An 11,381-nucleotide genomic window follows, 5' to 3' on the forward strand; every position below is an offset into this window, starting at 1 on the left:
AGTTAAGAATTTGATTTGGCACGAGCGGAAACCAAGGAAGCGAATGTTAGACCATAATTTTTGCATTAAATTTTTGTAAAACAGCAGGAATGCATTCACCGAATGATCTGAGACGTGGCTATCAAAATTGACAGATATCCAAATTGCATCCGTGGCTAAAATCTTCGGAAAACATCGAATCGAAAGTACCGGAAACGTTCGAACTATCTCGCCACAGTACCTACCGAAGCTGAAGTCCTAAAGTAACACTTTGCGCACGCCTGGTCAGTGCATAACTTGGGCATTCTAGGGTAGGGAGTAGAAAAAAATCAATATTTTTGATTGGGTTAGTTAGTGACAAACAAAAACTTGTCGTTCGAGCAATCGTGTTTATTTCTAGATTAACAAGCATGTGCATCGAACATAGTATAATAGATGGACTTTACAAATTCATCAAATTTAAGTAAGAATAGGAGGTTTTAGTCAGCTGAAAGAAAATATTTTCGTAATTTCTACCTCTTCCCTTCGACGAAAAACTTACGTTTACAAAAAAGTCATAGTTGTGTTCGCCGCAGGGAATCGCTTCCAAAATAACTGGTTTCTGAGACCTCAAAATGACAATCTCAATGGTTTTTTTAATGGAGGCACTATCGATGTTATACCAGTTTGAAAAATACGCAGCTTCCCCGACAGCGCCCAGCTCAAAAAAAAAACAAATTAGGGATCTTTCCAAAAATCCGTCAACTTGTGATCACCATATCGCGAAAAGTTTGTCCTGCCCGACACATCAGGAAAATTCCGGATATCCAACCGCCGACGTGCGTAACGGCTCCCAAATTATAAGTTGTTAGCAGTTGGGTTAGAATGCATGCAATCACAACCGTTGCGGTTATAGAAACATGCATAATACATCGTTTAAATGCACCGTTAAAGGCCTCGGCGATACTGCAACAGTCAATGACGTGATTTCCAAAGGAACCGCACCCACAACCCTACGAACATGGCCACTGCATTGTGTTCGTTCCAACGTCAAAGTACAAACAGCAAATGTTTTGCGATTATAAAAATTGAGGCATGAGTAACAACGTTAAGAAAATACCGTTTCTAGGAATCGTTCAATCATTTACCTGGATGGGACATAGTTTGACACTCATAACACTCCATCCAAAGAATGGTTCGATTCGGAATGTGTGGCAACTAAGTCTAATAAGAGTAAGCATACAAACAATTTTACATGCCAGGTCATAAAACGGTCGGCTCCCCAACGCGTTATAAAAAAAAACTGAACATTTAGGAATTTTAAACGCATTACGTTCTAACTGTTACTTTTTTACTTAAAATTTCTAAGCTTTTAAAACTAGACTTTTAAAAAAAAGGTTATGCATATTATTCATTTATTTTACCATAAAAATAGAAGCCTGAAATGATTTAACTTCAACTTCAAGGAGTCAAGAACTAGAAAAAAATACAAATTTTCCGTTTCACGGTACTGACAAAATAAATTTGAGTTCTAAAATAACATAAACTCTTTGCACTCTTTGCATTTTTTTTCATTTGATCATAGAAATAGGAATTTGTAGTTGAATTTTAGAAATGCACATGACATTTATCTGATATATTGTAGGTTCCTTCTAAATGACAAATTATATTATTTAAAAAATATAATGAAATATGTTCATCAACTAATTAATAAAAAGAATTCATTATTAGAATATTACCAGTGGGAACAAACAATATAAGAAATAAAAAATCGCACTTAAAACAGAATCACCTACATGTGTGTGAATGCTTAGCAGAGGAAACGGACATGCGGTGTTACCGCTTCCACCATATGATTGTGTCCTGTGTATTGTGCATTAGGTAACAATTTTTTTTCCCACTTTAAGTGCTAATGTTGTAGTCAATTGTTGAATTATTTTTCTTTGTTGTTTAATAAGTTTTAATTAATTTAGTTGTCAATTGTATTATTTACATATGAAACTTACTTTAACAACTCGATCTGATATTCGACACAAAAACTCAACCTGTTGGCCAATGTTTGATGGTCTTCGTCGGGGTCATCGAATAAGACGAGAAACATATGCGCGCAGTGCTTGACTCTTGTCTTCAATAGGTCCACGGCTTCCGAAGGAAAAATAATTAAAATTGCAGACTGTGGGCTGTATAGCAATATCGACGCCACTTGTATTACATTTAAGATGATTTTTTCCATCGTAGTTAGTTCCCGAGGCCAGTAAAACGGTGCCACCGTCCCTAGTTGCATGAGAAAAAGGGTTCTAGATTTTCAAAAATGTGTATGACCTCCAAAATGCAAATGCACTTTTATATTAATTGTTATCGACGTTTTTATTTAAAATTTGACAAAGCAGGGTTAACCGAGAGTGCTCAAACCCCCCATCCCGCAAAATTTAATGAAAAATCGTACGAAGCCTTCAGTTTTACAAAACCTCAAATTTAGTCACAATGAGGATTTCACTGCATAACTCAAGTACGCCTTGATAATTTGTCAATTCAGTAAATTTTTAATCAAAACCTAGTCGAGTGTGCCGTCATTTATTTATATTAAATTTTTATGAAGGTCTACCCGCGGGCCTACTTCGTTTGAGTTTCTCTTTGTAACCTTCAATATTTATTGAGATTATTTGTATTTATTGAGTTTATTTAGATTAAAATTGCAATGGTGGAAGACGGACAACTTTGAATCCCCGGTCCATGGCCAACTTGTCCACATTATACTTCTTATCAAAAGTTCAAGTGTTCCAATAATCGATTCTTTGTGCAGAAAGTTTCAAAATATATATTATTTTCAAGCAAAACATTTTTGAATGACTTCTTTAGTCCATGATAAAGTCGGTATATTTTCCGCTTGTGCAGAAATGCTAGTTGGCGTTGTCCATCACGACAACACTGTTATAAATGGCACACTGAGTTATATAAATATAAATAACTCCAAAGCTTCAACGGCTAACAAAATACAGTTTCATAAAAATGACAGCATACTCCGATTTTACCAAGCCCCACAAATCAATCATAAGATTTTTTATTGCCTTTCTAGAAAAATATTTTAGAGTAATTATGTTAAATACTTAAATTGAAAATCAGTTTAAGCTTTTCAATGTATTTTTAATATAGGAGATCAACCTATCTAATGGGCAAATTCAACTTGAAATCGAGTTAATTCAAGCAGGGACTGGTTTAGGAAGATTTATACAAAGCACACTAATATAAATTAATATAACAGTTCAATCAAAGAAAATTTCCCTACTCTTAAAATAAATCAGTCCACACGGCACAGTTCATTTCTGCTAGTATCTTAAATTCGGCCCTAGCTTGTGAAGTCTTAAAGTTATTCCGAAGTCAAGACCATAAAAGGCTGTAAAAACGGTATATCCTTTGGAGAACTCTAATGCCTTTGTGTACAAAAAACCCACATCAACACCTGAACGCATCATCCAGTCACTCAGCAACAACCAAACGTGGAATAATCCAATCACCATACAAAAGACCAAAGACTATCAGCAGCAACCAACCAGCTCTACTTAACGACGAAGTTGAACGAATTAAAGAAGATCTAATGCAGAACGATTATTCCATCAAGAGACTTTTTGGAGACGTAATTACTAAATCCCAATACCAAGCCAAGCCAAGCATATAAATCGGAGGCCAGCCAAAACCAACTAATGACCATTCCCTATGTTAATGGAGTTTTCGAAAACATCAGGAGAATTGCAACAAAATACAACGTCAAGACCGCCTTTCGTTGTGGGCAAACTATCAGAAGTTTAATAATAAAAACAAAACCAAAGAACATCACAGACAATAAAAACTGTACATATGAAGTGTCCTGCGAGTGTGAAAATCTTAAGTAGACGAAACGAAGCGACCACTGGATGTAAGATTAGCACAACACAAGAAACACCCAACGTGAAGAAACAAATATAGATATCTGGTCTCGCAGAGCACACTTGGACTGAACAATATAGAATCAAATGGACAGACGCCCAAATTCTACAAAAGCAAACCCACTCGAAGAAGAAAAAGTTCATAGAAGCTGCCTTTATCCTACGCAACATCTTTAGTCATTCAAGCGTAGAAATCCCAGCGCTGTGGCAACCTCCACTATCACGCATCAGGAACCTTGCTTGACCTGCCCCACCCGTCAACGTTCCCCAACCGATGACGTGCTTCCTCGCCACCTGACAACGTATAAATGTGCTTCGATCATAGCTCTAAGTTTCATAACGGCTAGTGGTATTCTCTAGCCTAAACGGAGTGTTAAGAACGTTTTTAGATGTCTTAATTATCGTTTATTTTTTTATAAAATGTCTAAATTTGTACATGTAAATAATAATAATGTTAAAACTCAAACAACAAGCTAAATGTGCGGCTGGTGGTTCTATTCACACGTTTCGGACCAAGACGCTTGAAAATGTCGATATTAAAAGTGCCAGAATAATACAAAATTGGGGTTAGCAAGACCACAAATTTCGTATTTCATAGACTTATACAAGATTGTGAGTTAAAATATCGCAAATATTATTAAGACCTATCTGGATAGCTTACGAGGAATAAACAAACCTAGTACAAAGTAAAACAATATTTTTATCATATTTTAATAGTATATTATGCAACTGGCCATTTTAGTCAGCAGTTTGATTTGTCACGCGTGGACTGATTCCTTAGTAAACGAGTGACTGAAGAAGTTTATCAAAGTCTTTTTCTACTACATTATTGAAAAACAGCACGAATCCATTCACTGAATGAACCGTAAACATTGACAAGCGAAGAAAACATCTTATCGGTGACTAATGAACCGGAAACATGCAAGCTTACTCGCGAACATAGCTAACGAAGTTGAGGTTTTAAAGCGACACTTTACGCACGCTTGACCTGTGCAAAATTTGGTAGTTTAAAGTAGGAAGCAGAAAAAGCAGAAATATTTGGAATTAATAAATAGGTAACCTGTCAAGATTTGACAATTACTGGAATTTTTTTTTGGAGTCACATTTTATAAAATTTCTCCAATCGGAGATACATTACCACAGATTTCATTACGTCCTTCGCGATTAAGTTTTTCGCAATTCGCGGTGTCCGTGAGTTCTATGAAGCAATACAGGCTTGTTCCTAAGTATCCATATACATAAATGATGATCGAATACAAATTGTACCGTTTCACCATTTTTTCATAGGTCGGTGGCGTGCCAAATTTTCGGAAATCCAGAAGTCTCCTTAAAAGTTGACATATTATTAACATTTGTGGTTAACCTCACTAACTCCGATTCATATGAAAATTTATTTATTATGAATATTCATTTAAATTGGAAAAATGTGACAGGGTGCAGTGGAAAGTCGATTGTATTTTATTTTGTGTACATAACCAGCTCCGGAAAGGAAAAAGATCATCTTCAATGAGGACAACAGTTTAGTTTGATTTTGAATCCCCGTGAAAATAAAAAACTTAAAATTCATTAAATACATGTTATAACAGATTGTTTTGCTGGTATTTATGATTAATGGGATTAATAGATCAACATACATGGTATATTTGGTTACGATAATAACGGAAAACTTGGTCATTAAATGTTACCAAATAACATGTACAGTCATACATTGGAATATTTTAAGGCGCCTCTGAGTATAGCCATATGACTTAATTGATATTGCCATATATTTTCAGGGTAATTATTACTACCATTTATTGTGATTCCGACAACTCCTTGTAAAATGCATAATCTTACCTGAAGAAATGTGACCATTTTTTTTCATTCAATCCGATTAAAATGAGAGCAGACATCGCCCCCACATAGGCGCTACCCAAAGCGAGATCTTCCACCAAAACGTCAAAATTGTTATCTGAAAACCTCAAGTACAATTGAAGCTCAGGCAACCTTCCTGAACAGTTAATCGCCTACCCTTAAGATTGACGATGAAATGGGCCATGATAGAGATTAAATTAAATAGCGATACTAATTTGAACAAAAAGTTGTATAAGTTGTGACGTTTCCTCAAATCCAGATCGTTGGTCCGAGGCCAGTTAAACGCAAATTGAAAATGTTTTAGCGTTCTATAAAATGCCCCTTGAGGAGGTGCTTGGTACGAAGTTAAGGTCATATTTTAAGCGGTCTATTGCAACAACGGTTCGCTCACCAATGCGGTAAATAAAAAAAAACGATGAAAAACGACAGTTCATAATATATTTATTAAGTTAACACCCATTATTACTTGGAAACTATGACCTATGTGAACTTTTTCCCGCAAAAGAGTAGCTTAATTGAGTGGTTCAATAATTTTATTGATTAGGCATCAAAAACTCATATCACGTATAGCAATAATAAAAAAGTTTACTGAAAAATATTCTCCAGAATTAATAATAGTCGTTTTATATTTATGACGTCAATACCATTCATAAGTTTTCCATTTCCTTCGACAGTATTTCGTGAAAATATAATTTCCAGGAAAACACGAGTTCCGAATGTGAGTGTGAAAATAGGATTTTAGAAATTAAATTGCGCAAAATGCGGGTTAGCGTGTAAATTTTAGAGACATTCGCGGAAGATTGAATGCCACCCTATATTATCTATCTATCCTATATTATCTATCTATCTAATAGCTATATATGCATATAGCTTTTTGATACTGTAGTGGCCTTACTATGATAAAACTTGATGCACCTCGGGTGACTAACCTGCACTTTGCGCCATTTTATTTCTAAACTAAGATATCCATATACACGGTTTTTGCTGTGTCGAACTCGCTCAGCAAAAACCGACGCAGGAGGAATCCAGAAGTTTTGTAAAAAGTATTACAGTAGCCCGTGGAAGTTTTTTTTGAAAAAGTGATATCCATATACTTAACGCCTTTTTTTTAATGGGATTTCGACATATTTAGAGAAAATACTGCCGCGAGGTCATTAGTTAAAAACAAAATTTTAAATCTTGCGCATATACTTGTTCAGCAGCAGATATTCGTCATACAGCTTTCGACGTACCCCTAATCGCCTTATTTTCAGATCCCACCAAAACCGTGTAAGATCCGGGCACACATCGGACTTAAATGACCGATGCTATTTAACTCCCATGTCGACTGATACATTAGTGTGAGATTCTTTAATGAGTTCATAACTTCCTCACAATACCTCAGCTTGATATTTTAGATGGTTAACAATATAGATTAGTGCAGTTTTGGATTCTATGAAAAAAAGCTTGTTAGGTTATTTTATAGGTGCCGAGCAAGTAATTTTTGAGAAAATTACAACATTAAATTTTCTAAACGAATTTCTAGCACACCAGAATCCAATATCACCATTGTATAAATGAATTTTTATTCTATTACTAGCATTTATTAATTTTAATTAATTGTGGTGTAAATTAATTTTAAACCTCTAGAAGAATTATTTCTTAGCCAATTTTAAAATTTCAAACACCACAATGAAAAAACTCAGGTCAGATGTAATCTGATTTTACCTCTCAAAAATTTTAGCATTTGATTCTGGTCAACGATAGTCAACTTTTTCTGTAATACACCATCTACTTTTAAATTCATTTTCGGATTCTACTTTTTATATTAAACATTTTCATGTAAAAATGTCGCACTTGCCTTTGGTAAAAATGACTTTTTTAAAATGGTATCAAATTGTCTCTGTAATTCATAGAATGAGGCATTTTGATAGCTACTTGTTTTTTTCAATAATACAAGCGTTTCCTCGATCACTTAGTATTTATTAACTATAAATGAACTGTATCTCACATTTGCGCTACAAAATTGTAACTGGTCTAGCAAAAACGTAGACTTCGCCGGTTTGACGTGCAACGCCCTGTTGTCACATTCACTGAAATGTCCGGCATGTTTAAGATAAACAAAATTAAAAAGCAGATTACATAATTTTGAACTCAACACTACTCAATTACCAACTTTTAGTATAAGATAACCAAACACACTTAAGTTATTATTTTTCTGTTAAACCAAATAATTACAAGGTGAGGTGCAAAGAGAGGCATGACATACCCTGGATAATGGAATCTCATTTCTTTGAATACAGTATATTCAAACTACAACTTTTGTGTTTAAGGTTTTCGATACAATCCCCCTGAAATGGGCTACCATGTGCTTGTCCGTCTGATTGCCGACCCCCGTTCGTACGACCTGGTATCATTATGAAGAAGTATTGAAAAGTTATTAAAGTTCAGAGTTTCCCTGCTAGGGTTATTATTTAATTAATAACAAATTTAATGGATGGTGGCAAAGAATTAAGATAGTTGAGAAAAAAATCTAGGTGCCCTCCGGTTCCATTTCAGATGATAAAGGTATCGTCAACATATGGAAGCGAGACCCTAAAATTTACAATGGCCGCAGAGAAGTTTGTTAGATTTGACTTGGAAAGTTTGCACATTGACGATGCCAGATTGAGGAATGAAAAACACTCCCAGGCAGAACTTCGCTACCGCTGGAGGAAGTGATGGAGCTCCTTAAGTGCTGCCTGCATAACTTTCAAGTCAAAGATAAGTTTTACACACAAGATCATGGCAGTTGTTAAACCTAGGGTCTAGCTTCGATCGTCTGAAATGGAACGTCCTTTCTCAACCATCTTAATTCTTTACGACCATTGAGAAAGAGAAGAACGGCTGCCCATCGTTATGACGCGTCTATTAGCGCCTCTCTATATAGGATACCTACACATATCGGACATTATTTAAATTTCGAGTCTAACCATTCTGGAACAACCAAACTAGAAATCATCCAAAAAGTCTACACAACAGCACAACGATGTGAGGTATATAATCTCTTCCCATCCCATATGTGGAGGGAATCTCAAAAAAGATAAGTCGCATAGCAAAACACACCAAAGTTAAGACTGTATTCAGATCCGGGACGACATTAATGAGCGTACTTTCAAGAACAAAGCCAGAAACATCGACTCAAAAGAACGAGTATATCTATTAAATACCCTGTGAATGTGGAGAGTCATATATTGGAGAAACAAAAAGACCTCTAAATGTTAGAGTTGAAGAACATCGGAAACACACAATGAAATGAAGTGAAATCCAAACGTCAGGAATTGCGGACCATGTATACAACAAACAACACCACCACCATCGGTCCGAAGCCCGGGTTGTCCATAGGGAACCGCATTCGAAACAGCGCAAGTTTAAAAAATCTGTATTCATTGAAAACAATGGAAACAAACATCTTTGGCAATACAAGCGTGGAAATACCTGCAATCTGGCGACCCTTAATAAACCGTTAGAATTAAAATTAGTCTACACTCGATAACAGGTGATACATCTCTTGGTATATACAATTCGCTTTTATAAAAGCTCTAGGATCAAGAGCGCCTTAGTATTCAATGAAACTTCCAGTCCAGTCCAAAAATGAAAACTGCAACATCTGTTTCATCGCGTACCAACGTCCGTTTAAGAACGTAAAACACGATCGTTTATTACGGAGATTGGCGTGGATGATAAGGACATCAGGATAATCAAGCATTTCTACTGGAATGAGTCAGCTGAAATCAAAATTTCTAGCGACCTTCTGAAAGATTTCTTCAAAGTCACAAACCGAGTTAGGCAGGGCTCTATATTATCACCGATACTCTTTAATATCTAGACAAAATATTTGGAACAATAAATGGAAGGCCTATTAAGAATATTCGTTATGCAGATGACACTGTTATAACGGCGTATAAATTCGAGGATCTGCAGTTTCTGTTGGACGTGCCGAATGAGACTAGTGCTTTGTATGCTGAGCATTAATATAAAGAAAACTAAAATGATGGCGGTGGGCAGATGTGTTAGGTGTAATGCGAATCTAACGCTGGATAGTAAAACAATTGAAAGAGTGGATGAATTCAGGTATCTTGGCTCTTTGATTAACAATCATTTAATTGTTGAAGTAATAAGTTTTAATTCAATAATGGTGAATTCACTAATACAAAAATGGTAGATTTTATGCACGGGCGTGCAAACGGACCTAAGAAATGGGATAATTGCGTTGTATTTTTTTTACCTAGGGAGTCGTTTATTAAGCACTCGCGACCCTGTGCTTCCGTCATGCTAAATAAACTCGTGACTTAAATTATTTTTCTAAATTTTTTTTTTCGATTTCACTTTTTTTATTTGAAAAGTAGTCATTGTAGAAGAAACTAAGTTTTATAATAAACAAGGAATCAACCCCTTAAGTTTTTCGAATTTGTTTTGAAGCGCCCTATATATGAACATACATACATCCTAAATTACAATAGCAAAATGGACCGTAGTTTATCGTCGTATACATAAGTGTTAAGAACGCAAATTATTAAGTAAAAAATAACTGCCGGGAGTGAACAACGAACATTATTGTCTTGTTTCATAAATAGCTGTACAGAAAAATCTCAAGTAGTCGATAAATATTTTAGATTGTTAAAAGTCCGTATTACTATGGAGAACTATGAAAATTGCTAAAACGCTGCGTAATTATCAATCAAAATGTTATTGATGCTTATTGAACACAGCAATCTTTATCTCGACATGACGCCATTTAATTAAAGGATAGTAACAGAATTTTATGTTGTACAAATGTTAATGAATACGTACTTAAAAGGATATTTGGCACGCTGCAATCATTGATATTTTTTTATTTAAAAAGATTTGGCGTCAACGTCCTTTTACTCCATTGCTTAATGTTAAAACGAGGAGTGTGTTCCAAGCTACCTGAGTTAAATATAATAGTATAGTGACTCGGTGAATATAAATTGATCTACATCGCCAGGTCGCAAACTATTTTAATGGCAACTACCGACAAAATATTTTTGAAAATTCATTGTGCTTAATTCTTCACGTATAATAATAATCTGCGGGAAAAAGTATCTTCAGTTCTTTTAGAAGTCCTTTAAAAAAAGCATATAAGAAGGTAGTAGTCAAATCTCAACAGTCAAGGTTTTCGTATTAGGCTGATTCGTGATGTGTTTTATGTGCACATTTGGTAAATAAATCGCGCTTCGAGGAAATACTTCTTTGTTTCAGTGCATATGGTTAGTTTAGTGAGTTAGACAAATTGCAATTTTGGTTAAAGGGTCAAAAATTCGTCTTGTAATTGAACTGTTCACATTACCGACTGGCCCTCCACCTGGATCGAGAATTTGAACTACTATAAAATATGCGGCCACTGACAGCGACAAATGTGCAAAATCAATCGTCATCGGTCAGTTTTTTATCTACTTTGACGCGTTCAGTTTCATAATAATTAAAGAAAAAAAAACGATTTGATATTGAAATACACGTTTTTTAGAACGCTTTATGCAGAAGACGTATCGGCATAATTATCTAGTATACGAATTTTTAGGTTACGTTTTCAAGGTTCGGTGATGTTCATCTAAGATGCATAATCCAAGTTGTTTTGACAATTTTAAAAACCCATACATGAATCAA

The 11,381-nt window shown here is 35.2% G+C and overlaps 1 protein-coding gene across 2 annotated transcripts; it reads right to left on the minus strand.

Moving 5' to 3' along the window:
- Positions 1-356: 356 nt before the first annotated feature.
- LOC132705209 (uncharacterized) lies at positions 357-6,113 on the minus strand. 2 transcript variants are annotated; one of them, XM_060675671.1, is made up of 8 exons: positions 5,892-6,113; positions 5,718-5,832; positions 5,020-5,207; positions 1,965-2,232; positions 735-924; positions 642-679; positions 521-587; positions 357-466 (listed from the first exon to the last, which is right to left on the minus strand). In XM_060675671.1, the coding sequence occupies exons 1-8, from the start codon at positions 6,088-6,090 to the stop codon at positions 422-424; spliced, it is 1,110 nt and encodes a 369-aa protein (XP_060531654.1). In that variant the 5' UTR covers positions 6,091-6,113; the 3' UTR covers positions 357-421. The 2 variants fall into 2 exon arrangements, with proteins under 2 accessions (XP_060531654.1, XP_060531653.1); XM_060675670.1 differs by having other exon boundaries at positions 521-679.
- Between the last annotated feature and the right edge of the window lie 5,268 nt (positions 6,114-11,381).

This window comes from Cylas formicarius, unplaced genomic scaffold (assembly GCF_029955315.1).
Source record: "Cylas formicarius isolate icCylForm1 unplaced genomic scaffold, icCylForm1.1 PGA_scaffold_7__23_contigs__length_41026272, whole genome shotgun sequence".
NCBI classification, from domain to species: domain Eukaryota; kingdom Metazoa; phylum Arthropoda; class Insecta; order Coleoptera; family Brentidae; genus Cylas; species Cylas formicarius.

Bases quoted from the DNA above. Each gene is read 5' to 3' on its own strand.
- LOC132705209 (XM_060675670.1), bottom strand. From the start codon at position 6,090: ATGACCTTAACTTCGTACCAAGCACCTCCTCAAGGGGCATTTTATAGA. The intron at 5,833-5,891 runs GTAGGCGATTAA...TGAGGTTTTCAG, and splicing joins TTTCATCGTCAATCTTAAGG to ATAACAATTTTGACGTTTTG. The intron at 680-734 runs GTGATCACAAGT...TTTTTTTTTGAG, and splicing joins GACAAACTTTTCGCGATATG to CTGGGCGCTGTCGGGGAAGC.